Source organism: Ictidomys tridecemlineatus, chromosome 11 (assembly GCF_052094955.1).
Source record: "Ictidomys tridecemlineatus isolate mIctTri1 chromosome 11, mIctTri1.hap1, whole genome shotgun sequence".
NCBI lineage: Eukaryota > Metazoa > Chordata > Mammalia > Rodentia > Sciuridae > Ictidomys > Ictidomys tridecemlineatus.
In genome coordinates, this window is record NC_135487.1 from 108,629,778 (window position 1) to 108,650,356 (window position 20,579).

Consider the following 20,579-nt stretch of genomic DNA (forward strand, 5'->3'; position numbering starts at 1 on the left):
TCCTTCACTCCTCGTTCGCAGAGGTTTTAAAATTCATGATGCCAGTGTTGCTTCCTTCTGGCCTCCTTGGTTTCTGATGAATAAGCTGCCTACTATTTGAATTTCCCCCCATACCACTCTAGTAGAGGGATGTCATTTCTCTCTTGCTGCTTTCCAGATGTTTTAGTTTAGTTTTTTGGTTTTTTTTGGTCTTTAGTTTTTAGGATTTAGACTATGGTGTTCCTGGGTATGATCTGTAAGGTTTTTTTCTTTTTTTTCTTTATACCAATTTGGAACTTTTCAGCTACATTTTTCTCAGCGCGTTGTTAACCTACCCCCTTTCTCCTTTCCTTCCAGAACTCCAGCGGTGGCAATGTTAGCTCTTTTGTGATAGACTCACAGATCCCTGACTCTTTATTCTTTTTTCTCAGCCTGTTTTTCCCTTTGTTTTCAGATTGGGTGTTTCCTCTTGTCCTAGAAGTTTGTTGATTTTGTTCAAGTTTACTCTTTCCATTCTTCTGTAGGGCCCATTCATTGTGTTTTTCCGTTCTAGAAACTTCATCTTGTTCTTTTATTATAATTTTCCCTTTCTTTACCAAGACCTTTTCTACCTTTGCTGTCTTTTCATTTTGTTACTCATTTCAAACATTTTGTAAATGCTCATTGGAGCATTTTTTTAAAAAAAAAATATTGTTTTTAGTTGTAGTTGGACACAATATCTTTATTTATTTATTTTTCTGTGGTGCTGAGGATTGAACCCAGTGCCTCACACGTGCAAGGCAGGCGCTCTACCACTGAGCTACAGCCCCAGCCCATCATTGGAGCATTTTTATGATAGGGCTTTCACACATTTGTTAACTAATTCCAGCATCTCTGTCATCTCAGTGATTTTTTTTTTATTCCATTGATAGAGTTTGAGATTTTTCTGATTATTGGGGTATGACATTATTTTCATTTGAAAACTATAGATTTGGGGTATTTTGAGATTCTGGGTCTCAGGTAAACTTTCTGCTTTTGTCGGCTTTCTGTGACACTGTTCTGGTGGGGAAAGAGCAGGGCTCCTCGTTACTACCAGGTGATGGTGGAACACGTCTCAGTGGTCCACACTGACACTGGTGGGGCAGGGTTGCTGCCTGGCAGGAATGAAAGTGTGGCCTTCCCTGGCACCTCCTGGGTGAGCTTGGGTCACTTGTCAGGTGGCCAGGATGGAAGTCTGTGTTCCCCACTCGGCCCTGGCTTGTGTAGATGGGATTGAAAACGTGGTTTTTGTGTGGTGATTAGAGTAAGCACTTGCTACCTTCAGAATCCTTTTGTCTGTTCCTTTTGGAATTTCTCCAGCACCTGGTCTTGAATATGTGAGGCCATAAGAAACCAGGGAACTCACCACTGGGTCATACCCAGGGTCCTAGGTCCCCAGCTGGTCTGCTCTCTACCTTTCAGAATTGTCCCATGTTGGCTTTATATAGAAAGCCCCATGTTTTTCGTTAACACTTAGTGGGACAAATAAGGAAAATATGCCTGCTTTGTCCTCAGGAAGTGATGCCTTCTAGTGTCCTCTGGATCATTTTTTTTTTTTTCCCTCAGCACGTCAGAGAGTTTTGGCATGACAAGCTACCCCAGGTTCATCTTGCTCCTGCCTTCCCCAACCATGGCCTTAGGCATTTCTCCAGGAGCCCCTGGCTCCGTTTAGTACCTCCTGAGATTGTGAAACGGTTAGTTGTAGGTCTTCTTTCCGAGAACTCCTTTACCATGCCCGTTGCAGACTAAATTCCGCTACACGTATAAACATTGATTAACTAAATTCTTACCATCCACAAGCACACAGTAAACTGTATTATAGCCTCGAGAAACCCAGCTCTTTGGTCTCCTAGGTGTTCTGAACATGGTTTCCATGACAGGTCACTAGAAGAGAATTCCAATGTTTCCTAAGGTGGGATACTGACTCCACCCTCCCTCCTCCTCCTCCTCCGCACACCACTGCCCGTGTCAGAAGTGAGAAGCTTTCAGAGTTCATGATGGACCTGGGAGGGGTTTTTACCCCAGAATGGTATAGACTACCCTGGATTGTCTCTGGCCGTGCAAGGGTGGGGGGTCTCCAAAATACACTGAGCTTATCCATGTGTCTTGAAGGCCTTTATTTGCATCAGCAGTCGCCCACTTTTCATAACACGGCTAGTCAACAGACCACTGTTTTAGTAGTGAATTTGTGAAGTGCCCATTGTTGATGGAGGTGATGATTACAGAGGCCCTGGTGCAGATGGTCTTTCTGAAGTGAAGACCAGCCGACCACTCCCGGACAGTGGTCTTGCTCAGACTGCTCATGGTACTGGGGTGACAGTGTGACCTGGGTAATAAGTAAGCAAGTCCCACTGTACTTGCTTAATACTCTGAATTATTTAACATCGCAGCACTCGACTTCAGCAGAGCAGGCCCTCAACAAATTTTAATGGTATTTGAATGAAATTAATGTTGATGAAATCCAAATTTAGGCTCCCTTTTAGGTGTCACAGAAGGATATCACTGTTAGCAAATGTTCTTGGAGCAACTGCTGCTCACCTCCTTGCTAGAAAAGTCTCCACCGAAGGAGGGAGAGCTGTGGGATGCTACACTTCAGGACAGCAACACTCGTCCCCGGCTACATTGAAAGCTCACTATAAACAGTACATACTGGAAGACTGAAGACGGGGGAAAAGGAGAATCAGCCAGAGGGAGCCCAGAGAACCCCTTCTCTCAAGAGAGAGTTGGTAGATGGAGGAGAAATGGGATGAAATGACTTCCCCAGCAAGTGTTGAAGATCTTTAAAGTGGCTCTGAGAGCAGAAGAATGAAGGGCTCAGATGGGTCTCACCTTTCTATGTGGGATGTAGCTGTGTATTTTCCTATAAATTAACACCTGAGATAGAGAACATTTAAAGAATTTGCCTTCAATCCTATCCCTAATAAGCTACTGTTCTGGGACTCAATGAGTCTGTCTTCTTTCTATTACACTATTTATTTATTTAGGTATTAGGATTGAACACAGGGGCTCTTAACCACTAAACCACATCCCCAGTCCTTTTAATGTCCGAGTTTGAGACAGGGTCTTGCTAAGTTGCTTAGGGCCTTGCTAAATTGCTGAGGCAGGCTTCTGAATTTGCAATCCTTCTACCTCAGTCTCCTGAGTCGCTGGAATCACAGGCATGCGCCACCGCACCCAGCTTATTTTTATTTATTTATTTTTAATAGAGGCTTTTAATTTTAAATGGTATCTTAGATGGCATGCCAGTGTGTAAAAGAGCTACAGACTTTGCTGTTGTCATTGGACAGGGACTGGGTCCAGGCAATCCTGCTGCTGCCAACACTTTGCAGAGTCCCAGAAACACAAAGACAACAGGGCAAAGAACTCCCTCTGACTGGGCTGTGTGTTTGTTGACAATAAAGTGACAGGGAGTGCCTGATGGCAGTATGTGCCAGGGGCAGGTTGGCAAGAATGTAGGCTAGCACCATGACCGTGGCAGGATTGTTTACGGTGCTTGCATGTTGGGCTGAAAGCTGGGTTGAAAAAATAAATAAATACTCGCCTTCTGGCTGCCAGCCATGCTCTTGAGAGTGCCTTTGACAGAGAATCCTAGGGGAGAGGGAAAGACACCACTAATGTTGATGTTGTGGCTTGCAGATTTTGGGAAGAACACTGGCTCATAATTGCTGGGTGACTTGCCTAGTGTTCCCTAGTTGGTGAAAGTAGGGGCCTAGCCACTGGTTTCTGTGACACTTCTACTGTAACACAAAACAAGCAGGAAGGGAGACAGGGGGCTGTCCTCCATGAATGGGGTCATGCACTTGGCTGCTCTAAGGGGTTGGGACTCAGGATATTTGTATCCGACTTGGGAGGAGCCGGGCAAGTGGTTCTGCACACACAAACTCAGGGACAAAGGAAGTAGAAATGACTCAGTTCAGCTTTATTAATTGTTAAGCCTAAACATACACCTTTCCTGATAAAACCAAAAACAACAAAGGGGCACTAGCTAAGTCCTCTGCTTCTTAGCAGTTCACTGTGCAGCCAGAGCCCAGCGGGGGTTTGCCCAGTGGCAATGCTGTCACCCATTTTTCCTCTTAGGGAGACCTAGTAGGGATCTAGCTTCCCATTTTTAATGCGGAATTGCTTGGTTTTGCCTGAAGTTCTTCTGTTTTATTTGGAGGTACAAGTGCAGGGCCCATGCCTTGTGCCCAGTCTGCTCATGTGAGTTACCTTTGAGTTCTTACTGTCAGCACCTGCCCTGGATGCTGGAGTCCTGATTAGGTGGTCTTACAGTGGCTGGTATCGGTGGCGTCCAGTTTTCCTGCTGCTGCTGCCAAAACCACAAGTCAACAGAAACAGCAGCAGAGTGCAGAATTACAGTAGTGCCCAAGGATCAGCCAGGGCCAGCAGTCCTGACAGGATGGTGCATCAGCCACCGCTTGGCCAGTGTCCTTAAGGAGCTGCTGGCCTCTGCACGGAGTTGAGTTCATCTGCATCTTGGTGAAATGCAGTTTCAAATCAAACTCCCACTTAACTTCTTAGCATTCATTCAATTTTGATTGCCTCTCTGGTTTTTCAGTTGATTCACCAATCTCCAAAGTGGGAATGTTGAGACAGTCTTGGTATACGGGTAACATAATATTTGAGTCTTACTGAAATTCTTTAAAAAACAACAACAAAAAAAGTCCTCTTTATCTGTCTCAAAAAACTCCAAAAATAAATATTAAGACAGTCTACAGAACTCCCCAGTTAGGATATTGTCTTTAAAATACACATTTTAGAACTTCTGCCTTGCATTTTATTGCACATGGGTCAGGCCTTACAGAACTTCTTTATGGAGAGTTTTGGGAAAGGTGAATAAGAGGTGAGGTAGATGTGATTAACTAGGTATTCAATGCAAAAAAAAAAAAAAAAAGAAACCTTTAATCTAGGAGTCTTGACTATTCTAAAATGAGCTAATAGCCATTGGGGTGAATTTATGTAGCAAATTGCTGTCTGCTGTATTCAAATTATTCCCTGAGCTCTGACTCATACAGAAAGCACCAAATATCATGGAGACACACAATTACCATGCTTAATTAATGTTTGCAACCAAAAAGTGTAAGGTTGGAATCTTTAATATCATTGTGGATATTGAAGAGCTGAAATTGACTGTCTATTATCTTGAGATTAATATATTTTTCCCAAAGCCATACCCTGGGGTCAAAAGACGAGAGTATTAAAACTATTTGAAAAATTCACTGCAATTAATTGCTTTAGGGGCTAATTTTTTAAAATGTCTCGCTTCCTTATGCCTGAACTACTGATGGCTATAGCCTGCACACTTCACCCATTAAGTGGTAATTCAGAGTGACAACTACATTGAAATGAAGCAAGTTAGTTAATCACCATGAAACTGTTCCCAAAATACCCTGTCCACGTTCTCCCTCATCACAGGAGGACTTTGATTACCCGATTTTCTCCTGAAGTGACATTTTTTTTTTCCCTGTACAAAGCTGTAAATAATTTTTATGGGAAATACAGGTCGGGGGAAGGGCTGAAGTTTGGTTGGAATTGCTATCAGTACCACTCAGAAGTTTTCACAGCAGAGCGGTAACAGGCTCTGTACTTGTGTACCACCCTCAAGGTCACGCTCAGGGGTGTTGGGGAAGCCTCTGTTTGTCCCAGTACTGCACAAGCTGGGAGTCTGGGCTCTGCTCGTTGTCATGTGACCTGATTTTCCCCAAGGGTCTAAGTGCCACTCGGACCTGCAGTAGCCCCTGCCTGGCTTACAGGTTCACTGATATGCTTTGAATCATGCATGGCCTGTTGCTTGTTTCCCCATGATCATAGGTGCTTCCTCTCAGGAGAGGTATTTGTGGACCAATTAAGTGCTTTCAGTGGCTAAAGATAAAACCACAGTCTTCTAGATGGCAGGTTGGCCGTAGGAAGAAGGAAAACCCCTCAAATTCCCAATATCCTTCTACTTCCTTTCTTGAGAATGTCCTTTGGTAGCTCCAAGGAGAAGATGGGCAGTTCAGTATGTCCCTGCCCACCTTGTAAATTTACAACTTGATGCTTGAGGTCTTGACATTGAGATGCTGTCCGTGAAGATGCCTGTAAGACTAGGGGATTCACTCCTGTTAACATAAACAATTCGGCAAGTGTGTAATGAGTTCTGGCAGACACTGTAAGATTAGCACCGGAGATACAAATACGCCCTTAAGAAGCTCAACGCATCGGAGGGAGAGACCAGTGGGCGCAGGGTTCAACACACATTATGTTAGAAGCAAAAGTAGGAGATGTGACAAATAGGAGAGACGGTCAGCTCTGGGGGATGAGCTGGGCAAGATCCAAGGAATGTCCTGAGGATGAGTAGGAGTTCCCAGGGGGTGAGGTGGGGTGGGAAGTGGAGACCCAGGGCATGGCACATATGAGGAATAGTAAGTTCTTATCAGGTCAGGTTTTCTGGTAAAAGTGGAATGAAAAAATCTGTTTTTTTTTTTTTTTCCCTTTGGTAGCCAGGCCCTCACCTGGACTTCTGCAGGCTGTGGCCCCATGTTTTTCATTTGTAGGTAATGCAGGGTCAGTCACAGGCCCTGAGCCAAAATGAGGAGGGAAGACAAGAATGAGCAAAGCCCACATGTGGGAGGGAAATGGCCCAATGCTTGTAAGAGCTGAGTGCCAGTCATGTTTTAGGTACCATCACTGCTCCATCTATTACAGTGGTCGGTGCTTATACCACGTTCATCCATTTTCATTGCATGAAATGTCACCATAAACTAGAAGAATAAGTAAAATGGAGAAAAGAATGGGCAGTTAAGTAAGGAGAAAACTGAAGCAGAGACAAACTTCTGATCTTCACCGAGCCAATGAGAAGTTGCTCAGACACAGGCTGCGTATGGCCTCGATTTGGTATAGGAGAGGTGCCTCCTGCTCTTCAGTCTTTCTGATCCTCGTGATCATCTTAAGAGACATCTGTTATAGTCTCTGTGTTCTGGTCGTGTAGGGAAGGATGAGGCCGCACAGGGTATTCAGGGAAAAAGAAAAAGAAAGAAATCTGTGGTCTGTTGCTTCGTGTCATGTGGGTACACCAGAATGTCATGCTGTGGAATGAAATAAACTCTGAGACAAAAGACCAGCCAAATATGAAAAAGAACCTTGAAAACCACTTTGGAAGTTGACTTTGAAGCATTCTCTTCTCCCTCGCCCCAGCCTTCTTTGCACTGTTTTCCTCATGCACAGGCCTCGTGGAAAGACCTTCACTTTCTGAGTGATACCCAACCTCTCCCTTTTCTCCTCCTCCTTTCCTAGCAGCACCTGATTCTGATACTCTTAAGTCAAGGATCAACTTGTTCCTGGTATTCCTTCTGGTGTTGATATTTTTCTATAGTTTCCTGAATGGAATGCATGCTGAAGGTGAAAAGGAGGGTCTTTTTTTTTTTTTTTTTTGCATTGGTGGGAATCGAACCCAGGGCCTTGTGCATGCTAGGCAAGCACTCTACTACTGAGCTACACCCAAAAGTAGCCCCTCCCAATAGCATCTTTACCCACTCTATTGTACTTTCTGTACAAAGGGAGGCTGTGAGGATGGGAGGGGTGTGAGGTGTGCAAGTTGGTCTGGCTGCATGATGCATCTTCATTTTTCATGACTCAGCTGCTCATTTTGCTGTCAGGAGTATAGAAACACACAGTCCTTTTTAAAAATAAGACTTTATTTTTTCAGATTATAATATTTCTGCCATGTCAAAAAAAATGATTGATTGGATTTGGGACATTCCCATAGAGCTTGAAGTTTGATGAATTCGAGAGGGTTGCTTGACTTCCTTTAAAGCTCGTCTTCAAGCTTCACTCCGTCTGTGGTTGAGCTGGTCTATTCCAGTGGCTTCAAGTAATTCTTATTCATGGACAACTCAGCACAGATCTCCTCTCTGAATTCCAGGTCTCCGTGTCCAGCTTGAATCCATTCTGCCCTTGAACCCCCAACCTTCCCAGCGCTGCCCTGGGTCACTAATGGCCTTTGATGAAAGGCCTTTCTGCTGCTGGTTGCCACCTGCATTCCACGCTCTGCATTGCAGCCAGAGCAGCTTTTCTTGACAGGCACCGGTAATTTATCCTTACTGGGACATGCCGTTTATGCTCAGCCTCTGAGCAGTAGCAATCCAAAGATTAAACAACAACAACAACAAAAAGTCTTCCCAAGTGTCTCACTAATACCCGGCCAATAGGAACTCTGTCTCAGCTCTCCTCCCTTCTGCTCGCCTATTTTTTCCTCTTTTAGACCTGGAAGGCTCTGTGTACACCTGGTGCTGCGCTCACACCTGTATTTGCCATATTTATGTTCCTTTCATCTCCGATGTGAGAGGCACCTGCTGTTACTTCTGGCCCAGTTGTGTCTGATTTCCTCTCAGCTCTGTTTCTTTAGAGAAGTGAATGATCGCATCAGAGCTTTTAGTGGGATGGACCTCAAATCCTCTTTGAAAACGGGATATAATAAAAATGCTCAACTCGCGAACTCGATTTAGTGATTGTGGTGAGCCCAGGAGCAAAAATACAGATGTTGATGATAAAACGAAAATAGATTCAGATAGGTCAGCCTATGGGACTTTGTCTTTATATTGCTGCCTTTTCTGTCAATCTAGGTGAAAAGTGGATTTCTTTTTTTTGCTTTTTCAATTTGCAAGTGATTTTTCAATTGGAAATTAATTGGCATAAAAGCTTATTCTATGGCTTTAGAATGTGGCCTGCCATTAGCAAAAACTTCAAGAGAGACATCACCTTAACGACCTCTAGACAGTAAGGGCTTGAATGATTGACAAGTTTGTGCTTTTAAAATCTAAATCCTCATAAAAAAAAGAAAAACAACATTTCTTGGGAATGACAGTCATATTTAGGTTTATTATGCTTCCGTTTCTAGTGTGCTGGTGATGTATTGATTCAGATTTTACCCTGGCACTAAACATTGACCGACGGGACACAAAAATGAGCTAGCGATTGGGTCCACTCTGGTAGGTTAACCTCCTTCCCAAACTTTAAAAGCAGATTGCTCCAATACATTTTCTTTAAGGCTGTAGGGATTGCCGATGTAGCATATTTTGTCTGAGCCTTGGCAAAATCAACCCCTTTAGATCACATAGTGGGTAAATGTTAGTAGGATCAACATCAAAATGGCATTTTATTTAAAAAAAAATATTTAACGTTGAAAACAAAACATTTAAACCGGAATCTCACTCGCATGTTGTGTGTGGGGCTTTGGAAAAATAATTGTCAACACATAGTTCCAAATCCTCGCGTTGGCCACCCTGCACCAGCCACCTCCATTCTTTTAGCTAGATCTGGTCGGGAGATCTCCTGGGTTCAGCTTCCCATTCCCTGATTTCCTTTTCTTCAGGCCAGCTGTGGCCTCCACACCAGTCATCCCAGCCCCACAGGAGGCTGAGGTGCAGCATCGTAAGTTGAAGGTCAGCCACAGCAATTTAGTGAGACCCTGTCTCAAAACATAAAAATTAAAAAAGGGCTGGGGATGTAGCTCAATGATAGAGCTCCCCTGGGTTCCATTCCCAGCACCACCACAAAACAAAACAAAACCTGAACAAACAAACAAAAAACACTTTTCAATTTGTCTGTCACTTCATGATCGTGCTCCAGGAGAAATAGGGAGATGCATTCGCCCAACCAGCACTGACTTGAAAAAAAAAAAAATCATTAGAAATTATTTTTGACACTTGGGAACTGGCAGCCTGAGAATCAGAATTTGGATTTTGCTGGTCAAACATTTCAGGGGCTATTTCTTCCTAAAACTGCCATCCAAGTTGACAGTTATCCAGTGGCTGGAAGAGTGGCATTATGGACTTTTTGATGGATTTGAGAAATTCCACAAATGTGGCCAATAGAATAGTTGACGATAGAGTAGCCAAATTAGCCACTTCTTATCAAGCGTAAAACAGATCAGCGTGAGCCTAAATACTTGGCCACAGAGCAGACTAGCAGAAATTGAAGTGCAGAATAATCAAGGCTAAAGTTGCAGGCCAGATTTTAAAAGCACGAAAACATCAAAATAAGCAGTTAAGAACGTGAAAGACATAAAAGCATGGACATCTTGAGTTTTAAGGTATTAAGTATGAGTAACGTTAGGCCTTGTTCATTGTCCATGGTAAGAAACAGGACATCCCTAGAGCTGACACAGTCTTTTCTAGGACAACCTGATATCTTAAAGCAATTCATTTTTAGACCTGGGAAAACGTCACCATAGGCATGCCTCTCGAGTTGAAAATTCTTCCTTGAAACGATCCATGTATCCAAAATAAAGTTTTTGTTTATTTATTTATTTATTTATTTATTTATTTATTTTTTTTTTTTACAAAACAAAATTTCTCCTTCAGGTGCCAGAACTCTTTCCATCTCTTTCATATGAAACTTAAGAATGTGCCCTTTCTTTCACAGATCTTTAAATCCCAGGCATGTTAACATGATTGAACCTTTTTGGTGACCCAGGCCATACTTAATATGGTATGGTAACTGGAGGCCTTGAAGAGGTGAGAGAATGTTTGGAGTAGAGGCACAGAGGAAGGGACGTGGATGATAAGGGGTGGCAATCTGAGAGTGCGGAATCTTCGGAATCAAGATTTTTAGAAGTGATGTTGCTATTGAAGATGATAAAGCCCAGGGCTTATCTGACTGCCTGTGAGAACCGTCTGGAGAACTAGGGCCTCCCCCATGTTCTCAGGAACTCAGACTCCTTTCTGCTCTTGATTTCAAAATTGCTGTTTTCTGGCTGCTTTGTTATGTCCCCAGAGAGGGGAGGGCTCCAGCTTTCTCCTGGACATTCCCAACAGTGGGCAGGAAGAAGGGGGAGAAGCTAGATCAGCCGACTCACAGACAAATTCTTGGGGGTTGTCACCCAAACCCATCGCCCAGAACTTGACAACATGGCCCATACCATACAATAACTGTAAGGCCTTGGGACATCTCGTCTTCATCCTGATTGGTCATCTGCCCAGCTACACCTGCTGTTAGTAGAGAAGAAGGGAAGAAGGAATGTGCCTCAGGAGGGTCGTGGGTTACACAGTCTGATCATCTGAGCTTCAGAGGAGCTGTTGATTTTGAAATTGTATCTCTCCTCTCCTCCCAGGCACTCAGGTCCCTCGATGGGAAAGGAAAAGCAGCTTCCAGCTGAGAAGGATCCCGTAGGAGACAACCAGGTCTCAACCAGGGCAAGAATGGGAAATGTAGAGAAGTTAACAATAAAAAGGAGTATTTTAATGGCAACAGTTATTTACTGCCCACCCCCATAGCTTGTTTTGTTTTTGTAGCCACCGTGTATTGCATTATCATGACAATCACTCCTTTGCAAATACACTTAGTTGGTACCTTTGGCATTCCATAGTACTCTTGGAAAATCCCCAATTCTGAGTGAGCTCAACTGTCTCTTCCTTCTCATAAAATTAGTAGCTACAGAGCTTCAGTGAGTTTTCAGCATGGTCTGAGAACCCTGCAAGGTCTCCCGTGGGCAGGCCATGGCCCACTCTATAGAAGATCATGGTTCCCATCTCCTTCTAACTCCTTCTATGAGTGCAGAAGTGTCCTGAGCCCCAGCCCTTCTAGCTGACCTCTCCCGTGACCTCAGGAAACATGTCCCCGTGCCTGCCTGGCATCTCCACTTAGGTGATTGTAGGCATGCTGTCCCTGAGCACGTCCAAGCAGGGCTCTTGGTTTCCCACACAGACCCAACATCTCTTGCAGCCTTTACCATCTCCCTAAACGTCACAACCACCCACTGGGCGGCTAAAGTTAAAAGCTCAGGTGCTGCTCTCCCCACCCCGCGCCATCACACCCCAGGCTTCCCCAAGTCCTGTCGGTTCTGTCTTCACGAAGAGTATACCAGTGCCTAGGTCCTCTCCCAGTTCTCCTTCCAGCTTGAGCTCACCATCCCTATTCATGATGCAGCCCAAGTGCTTTGCTGCTTTGAAATTTTCTCCACCAAATAAATTAATCTAACACCTTTAAGCTTGACCTCCTGCAAAGAATCAGGACATGGACAAAATGCATCCATTTTTTTTTTCCTGCTACATTCTGACAGGGGTGACCTTTTCAATTCCTGGTAGAATCTTCATTTCCATCTGAAACCTCATTAGCATAACCTTTGCTCTCTAGATCAGCATTCTGGTCTTCCACATCCTCATCCAGTTCACCCATTAAGCTCTGCCTGCAGCATTCTAGGTATTCTCTAGCCTCCTTCTCCAAACTTTGCCAAATTCCTGTCAGCTAGTTCCAAAGGCTCCTCCACATACGCAAAACTGTTAAAAAGCGGAGAATGGCTCTGCTTCTCAGTATTACTTTTCTTTGTTAGTCAGCTTTCTGTCACCATGACAAAATATCTGAGATAATTAACTTATTAAAATAAAGGTTTTGGGGGGCTGGGATTGTGGTTTAGAGGTAGAAAGCTCACCCGGCATGCGTGAAGCCCTGGGTTCGATCCTCAGCACCATATAAAAATAAATAAAATAAAGGTATTTTTTAAAAAAGAGTTTTTGGCTTGTGGTTTTATTTTTTAAAATTTTTATTTATTTTTTTTATGGGGCTAGGGACTGTACCCAGGATCTCACACATGCTAAGTAAGTACACTGAGTTACACCCCAAGCCCTGACTCATGGTTTTAGAAATTCTAGTCCATGACATAAGCTGGACTCATTTCTTTTAAATCTCTGGCAGGGGTGCTCAATGACAATGCTAGGCACTTCCCCAGTGACTTGAAGACCTCCTGCTAGGCCATGTCTCCTAAAGGTTCCACTTCTTCCCGGTATCTCCACCCTGGTGACCACGCCTTTGCACCTGGGTCTTTGAACACCAAAACTATAGCAAAAGTCTAGGAAAATCAGCTAATTCATTAAACTTGCTAGAAATTGCATGTGAAAAATGGGGGATTTCAGAGGCAAGCCCAGCATTAGGGAGGGGGCATCGTCGTTACCTATGTCCTGATTCCCGACTCTTGTCTTTTTTTTGCCTGTCTTGTCAAGGTCTTTATCAAACCAGGCTTATAGGAAATACAAGGGAAGGAGAGAAGTCAAACGTGCTTTGAAGTCATAATAACTGGTTGTCAGAGCAGGGACAAGGGGTGGTTCGAAGGAAGGAGAAGAGCAACCAAGGAGGGTGGAAAAGTGCAAGTTCTCCCTGAGAAAGGGCTCTGCACACACCTGTGGTTGCTGGTCTAGGAAAGGGGCTGGGAAGAGGAAAGGTGAGCAGTCTCTTGGTTCTCTGAGGTTACTTCTGTGACAACGTTGGACTCTGATGCTTATAATCAAATATCCCAGCACATCCCTAGGTGGGGCTTCAGATAACTAGGTTTAAGGATGATTGCTTTCTCTTGAAGTTCATAAATTGCCCTCAAGTAGAACTTAAGGATTTATTGTTGTGGTGGTAAACACATGTGACATAAGGTGACCCTTGTAATCATACCTAAGCCCACGATTCAGCGACATTCAGTACATTCACATTGTTCTACCACCTTTACCTCTATCCAGCTCCAGGATTTTCTCATGGTTTTAAAGGGAAACTCTGCTCCCATTAAACAATGACTCCCTGTCCCCACTTCCCTTAGACCCTCATTACCACTATGGTACTTTCTGCCTCAGTGATGTTGACTCTCAAGGTACCTCATATAAGTGGAATAATGTAATGTTCATCCACTTGTGCCTGGCTTATTTCACTTAGCATAATGTCTTCAGAGTTCACCATGAATGAATCAGAACTTCTTTCCTTCTTAAGGCTGAATAATGGTCCATCATATGGAAATAGCACATTTTTTTTTTTATCCGTTCATCCATGGATGGGTTGCTTTCACTTTGACTGTTGGAAATAATGTTGCTACGAAGATGTGTGTGCAAAACATCTCTTCATGCCTCTGCTTTCAATTCTTTTGGATTTATACCCCAGAACTGGAATTGATGGATCATATATTTTGTGTTTAATTATTTGAGAAAAATACTCAAGGGATTTCAACCCTACTAATCTGTGGAACAAAAGGAGCTTTCATTTATTTCTTTAAGCCACATGATGTGTGGGTAGGCATCCGATAAATGGAAATGAAAGGAAGGAGGCTCTTCCTCTTAAGAGACATGGGGGTTTAAGATAAAGAACAGATCCAACAGTTATGTAAACAATTAGCGCTTAAAGGCTGCGTTCAGTTCCTTAAGAAGGTACGTGTGGGGTGCTCTGGGAGCACATTCTACTAACAGTGTTTTTCTAGTGTTCCTGAAGATGCAGTCTTCTTTAAGATGTCCTTTAAGACGGTGTTCTACAAGTCCTAGTTAAGAGTGGAGCACGCAGTGCAGAAGTTACAGTGTGCAAGTTTTTGAAATAAATTTGGTTTTGCAGTAACTAACTCAATCCATCTGCTTTTTTTTTTTTTTTTCTTATGACCTAAATGTCTCTTCTTGTCTCTTCTTCCAGTGGTTTTTAATCGCCAACAGATCTTACAAAGTCAGTGTGGCAAGTTCCTTTTTCTTCAGTGGGGTGTTTGTGGGCGTGATCTCTTTTGGTCAGCTTTCAGATCGCTACGGAAGGAAAAAAGTCTATCTCACAGGTAACCTATCAGTGTTCATGAAATGAATAAGAGGATGGGTTTCCCGGAGACTCTTAGGGAAATAAAAAGGAGGCTGGTTTCTCAAGAGTTCTCAGGGCATTGACATGGGGACACAGATTGTATGTTTATTATACAGGCAAAAGACCAAACTGCAAGCAGAGTGAGTTCTGGCTTGTCAGTGACTAACCCCCCTGGTTGAGCCTAGGTATTAGCGTTAAAAACTTTTGTGGGTGATGTGTTTCTCTGCAACCCCCAAATTGCAATGGAAGCCATATTTCTAAAGGGAACAGTGAAAGATTTGAGACAGTCTTCCATATCCATTTCCTCAGATCTCTCTCTGTTGATTCATTTCAAATGAGCTCTACAGGACTTGGCATAGTCTCTCAACAAGCTGAGTATAAGCAGGTATTTTTAATTTCTAGCATTCTTTTAAATTTAAAAAATTAAAAAAAAATTTCTAACATTTATTATGAATAATTGAAAACTGTGTGTGATTGACAGAAATGGTGTCACCAAGCCAGTAAACCTCTGTATTTTTTTTTTCTGTCGTTTTCAAGAGAAACTGTTGGGAAAAAAACATGGCTCAGAAAATTTAAGTTTACAATGGATTACTTTACAGACTAATGGATATAATTTATTACTTTCATCAAATGCTATTTTGCCTCTGAATCATTGAATATTATTCCTTTTTTCCTAGGTTTTGCTCTTGACATCTTATTTGCTATCGCAAATGGATTTTCCCCTTCATACGAGTTCTTTGCAATAACTCGATTCTTGGTGGGCATGATGAATGGAGGGATGTCGCTGGTGGCCTTTGTCTTGCTAAATGAATGTGTGGGCACCGCCTACTGGGCACTTGCAGGTACTGCTTAAATCCTTGCAGATCCGAATGTGGTGAGTTGCCCTGCAAAACCTTGCAGAGAACTAGTTTAACCCTAGAGTCTGAAAATGCATTTGGACTTGAGGCACTTAATCCAACTACAGGTTGAGTAGCCCTGATCCAGAATGCTTGGGACCAGAAGTGTTTCAGACTTTTTCAGATTTAGTGATATTTTTGTATTTATAATGAAACATGTTGGGAATGGAACGCAAAGTCTAAGCACAAAGTTAATTCATATTATACTTTATATTCATAGCTGAAGGCGATTTTGTTCAATATTTTGAGCATGTCTGCATTTTGACTGTGACTCCTCATGGGAGATCAGGTGTGGCAGGTATCATGTCAGTGCTCCAAAACTTTTGGATTTTGCAGTATTTTGGATTTTGGATTTCCAGATGAGGAATGCTCAATCTGTATTAAATTTGATTTCCTGAATTTGTTTTGTATAACATCAGATGAGTCATTTTATTCATATTCCTTCGTAAGATGTCTCTCCAGGGCTTGTACCACAGATGGTGACCTTGGTACTCAACTCACAGCCCGTCTGCATTTTGTTGTGGAGAGTGCTCAGAACAGCATTAAATGCTATTTAGCTTAAAGTGGGATATACTGCAGAGATAGAAAGTACTAGAACTTCTTTTCTTGAAGCCTTCTTATTGTATTTTATTAAATCCTATTTCGTAGCCTTTCTCATTTTTACTGTTCTCTTCAAATCAAAAAATGATATTGTTTTAGAATTTCTTTAGTAAAAAAAAAATCGAAAAATGAGGTTCTATTCAGTTTTATTTTTTTAACAATTCCATCATTTCCTCAAGAACTAATATAGAGTTAAAAAATGATTTTAAAGGATTTTTTTTTTTTACTTAAAATATAGTCTTGGATAGTGTCTAAGACTCTACTTTTTGGATTATAGGTTCACAGTGATACCTCTTTGCTTGTTTCACTTTCACTTACTTGACAATCACTAAGTACCACTGATATTCATAAACTGATACGGGAAACGAGTTGACCCTGTGACTCACAGCAGTGTTTCTAAGTGAGGATGTCTTGAGAGAATGCCATTGTCGCTCCTTAGAACTCACATGCAGTGCCACCTTCCATTTGTTGAGTGCCTGTTACAGCCAGGAGCCACCCTAGGCATTTGACATGCATCTGTAATATTTCCAGATCTTACCAATTAAGAATTTCTACCTCCATTTAACGCTTTCGGTTCCACCTTGTCTGTAGCAGCTGCCAGAGTGTACTTATCCCCTAACCCAGCTCCTAAGCTAGGACCAGTGAGAAACTTTCCTCTGAGTTTTCCATTTGTATTGAGTCATTAATGTCATGGGGGGTGGGGGGGATGAGTGAAGATTGAACCCAGGGCTTTGACCTGCTGAGCAAATACTCTACCAGTGAGTTGTAACTCCAGCCCTAATGGCATCTTTCTAAATAGTAAGGTCAGACTAATTCCAAGGAACTAGTAAAGGGATTGCAGCTGTATGCAGGGCAGGAACAAGGGCACTGTCTCTGGTTTGGGCTGTCCCAGGGCCCAGGGTCTAGTGCTTGCTCACCTAGAGCATCACGTTTGACACCATGTTTGTCACATGCCTTGTACATTGCTCCGAGAAGAATCACATTTAACTTGAGCTGTTCCATGAAGATGCTCTTGTGTGAAAGACATATTCTGCCCTCCCCCTGCCAGATTATCTGATTATTCCTGTCCTGTTGCCTATGTTGGGCAAAAGGAAAGACCTCCTGGACTCTCGTTTCCATGACAGTCTCCTAACGCCCTTGAAAAAAAAATTCATAACGAAGTGCTTTCACCTCTCATTCTTGTCCTTGAAGCAGGGTTAAGATGAGGCAATTAAAATTTTTGTAGCAAAGAAAAAAGGAAGGAAGGGAAAAAATTTAAAAAAATAAAAAATAAAAAAAAACTGTAACAGTGGAGCCAGATGGTTGCCAAATTCAATGTGAAATTCAGAGTGTGACAGAGTTCCCTGGAGGCCAGGACTGGGACCTGCACCCAGGACAAAAGGAAGGCTCATCTAATGGAGCCTGGAATGCTTTTGTGTACAGCTTCCTTTTTTTTCCCCATGAACCAACGTCTTCCCCAGAATTTTATCCTGGACCCTTCTTTTCAAGTTGGTTTCTCTCCAGCGCAACCTTACACACCCCTGTGACTTCAAATATGCTCGTGAACTGCAAGACGTTGGAAAAATCGGTTAGAAAAATCAATGCTTGATAGCTAAATAGTATTTTTTAGTATGTATATAATAGTGTGTAAAGTATCTACAAAGAAGGCACAAGTACAAACTGAAGGAATCCATTTCTGATCGGTGTTGAACAGCCTACGAAGAAGGAAACTATCGATCATGGTAGTTACTGCGATTGAAATACGAAGTCAAGTGCTAAAGCTTATGAAAAGCCCATGCTAGAACGTTGGTTATTTGTTTTCTTAATAACTTCTCAGAACAAAGAGAATAGATCCACACAGCAAATGTAAAGAATACTACGGTCCCACCTGCCCACCTACGACGGTGGCTCACATTTTGCTGAGTGTCCTTCTGGAGCTCTTCCTGTGCCCATCCGTTCCACAACACTCACTTATGAAACAGACCCTGCCACATGTCAGACCCAGCTTTTTAGAGCATTTTAGATCAAATGGGTGGACCAGATAGAGGGTAGGTGGGAGAAGGTCCTGGCGGTTATGAACCTGATCCTGTGATTCGGAGGCAATTTCAGATAACTCTAAGGACAGTGAAGGACGTTCAACAGGGTAATGGGCTAGACAGAATTGGGGGACTACCTACGTGAAATACGATGGTTAGAGAAAACCTCTCGTAGGAGTTTGATCTAAGATGTATGATGAGGAAGCCCTGGACACGCGAAAGTCAAAAGAAGAACATTCCCGCCAAGTGGAGTGGCAAGAACCATGGCCAGAGGCAGGAAGGAGATTGTTGGGGGGTCTGAAGAATGCCTGGAGCTGCAGTGCGGAGAAGTAGGGGGTGGACAGGAGTGAAGTGAGGCTTGGGGGGCACCTAGGGCTGTGACCTAGGGCCTGTGGTTGGCCAAATGAGGATTTTTTTTCAACTTAAGGCACAGCCAGAAGCCAGCAGGGTGTATTAAACAGAGTAGTGATAGGCTCTAAGGTACTGAAAGGCTACTGTGGTAGGCGTGTGAAGAATGAACGAAAGGGGAAACGAGGGGAAGTAGAAATTGAGGCTGCGTTGTTGACCGTGTAAAACAGTGACTCCAGGAGATGTGAGCCCTGGAGGAGGAGGAAGAGGGGCATCTGAGCTGGAGTTGGGTGGGACATGACGTTCCTGAAGGTTTCACAGGGATGAGACAGAGAGACTCAGGGGGACCTCAGAGTTTGTGTATGGAAACTGGGAGGGTCTTTGGTGCCATTTACCAAATGAAGTCCCATCTATTTTCTAACCTGCCCAAATGAGCTCTTGCTGAGTCGAAATTGAGCAGGAGTGGCAGACTTGAAATTAATTAGAAGCCAGCAGAAAAGAAATCTGGGAAGTGTGCATCAATACCCCAAGGTCCAGGGATATTCACCTAACCACCCTTGGTGCTCCAGAACTGTCATGTGCAAAAGTGGCGATGTGAAATGTTTGTTTTTAAAATGTTAATCATTTGAACGAAGTAGCGGAGAGTTTCATTACATCTTCAGCTCCACACCTTGTCTCCACTGTCATTTCCAAGCACACACGGGTAGCTTCTTGCTAGACATCAGATGCGACTGTCTGTTGTCCCTAAGACCTATTGCTTTTCATGTAAAATCAACACTGTCTTTCCGGAATCTCTGCCTGGGGTCATGTCGTCACAGTATTTAAGGCCACCAGCTAGATAACTTTGAATATTATTTCCTCTTGTTTGTCATATCCAGTTGATGCCAGTTCTTACTGATTGTGACTCAAATCGTAAGAACCTGTGTATGGAGGGAAATCATTTGATTAACCACCAAGCCTTGGAGCCAGGCCTTGGAGATGCTTGGAACCAGGAAGTGAGAGGCTTCTCACCTCTGCTCCTTATGTCTCTGGAAGCTTCCTCTGCTCAGTCAGAGATGGGCCCCAGCAGTTCCAAGTCCAGTATTTAAAATCCTGGGTAAGAGCTCCGACTGGTCCAGCTGGGGTCACCCTGCACTAGGGTGACCCTGACTGGCAGCACCACAGTGAAGATGAAGTAGCAGGATCAGTTCTCCAATAAAGTGAGGTGGGGGGATTCTTGGAATTAGAAATGAGAGCTAGATAGAAAATATTCAAAGCCAGGTGTGGTGGTTCAGGCCTGCAATACTAGCAGCTCCAGAGGCTGAGGCAGGAGGATCACAAATTCAAAGCCAGCGTTCGCAACTTAGCAAGACCCTGTAACTAAATAATATATCAAAAGAGTTAGGGATGTGACTCAGTGGCTAAGTGCCCCTGGATTCAATCCCTGGTACAAAAAAAAAAAAAAAAAAAAAGGAAGAAAGAAAGAAAGAAAAGAAAAAAAATTCTGAAATAGCTATGCACAAGAGACTTCCAAATATATTTTTTAAGTTAATTGACACAAAGAGCTAAACCTATGTTACAACAGAACAATAATTGTACACACTAAAATTTGTCGAACATGTATAATTTCATCTGCAATGAACAAAAACTACCATTTTTGTTAGGTATTATTATTTATATCTTAACAATGAGGAAACCTAGGCTCAGAGACATTTAGTGATTTGTCCAAAATCACACAGGAATAGTGGCAAAATTAGGGTCCAAATTTGGTTCCTCTGAAAACATCCCATGCCTTGGACTGTCTTCCTTTTGCCGACATTGTTGTGAGTGGGGACTGCGTGCTCAGGACCATTCTGAGCAATGACAAGAAGCCTTGTTGTTGGGAGCCAGGTGCTCTATGATGCACTGTAATGAACCTGTAATAGGTATTGATTGTCTTAAATTTCCAGGGAAATAACACTATCGCCATTCCCTTACTCACTGGAGTTTGAGCACACTGCACAGACTAGCACATTAGCTCTTCTTTGTGGCTCTCTCTTTTCCTTGCTCAGGCAAACAGTATAGAAGTCAGTGTTTTTTTGTTTTTTTGTTTTGTTTTGTTTTGTTTTCATGATGAACTATGGACAGAAATCAAAGAAAACATTTGTTTTACAGGATTCTTGATGAAATTTTTGTAATAAGCTCA

At 42.9% G+C, this 20,579-nt stretch overlaps 1 protein-coding gene across 5 annotated transcripts in view; it reads left to right on the forward strand.

The window, feature by feature from the left end:
- Slc22a15 (solute carrier family 22 member 15) overlaps window positions 1-20,579 on the forward strand; it is a 73,930-nt gene that overhangs the window by 18,101 nt on the left and 35,250 nt on the right. For all 5 annotated transcript variants that reach the window (XR_013428073.1, XR_013428072.1, XM_078027070.1 and 2 more), the window contains 2 exons: window positions 14,404-14,536; window positions 15,234-15,398. Coding sequence is in view for 3 of the 5 variants with exons in the window: in XM_078027070.1 (XP_077883196.1) it covers window positions 14,404-14,536; window positions 15,234-15,398 (298 nt within the window). In the remaining 2 variants the exon portion in view is untranslated. The remainder of the gene's footprint in view (window positions 1-14,403; window positions 14,537-15,233; window positions 15,399-20,579) is intronic.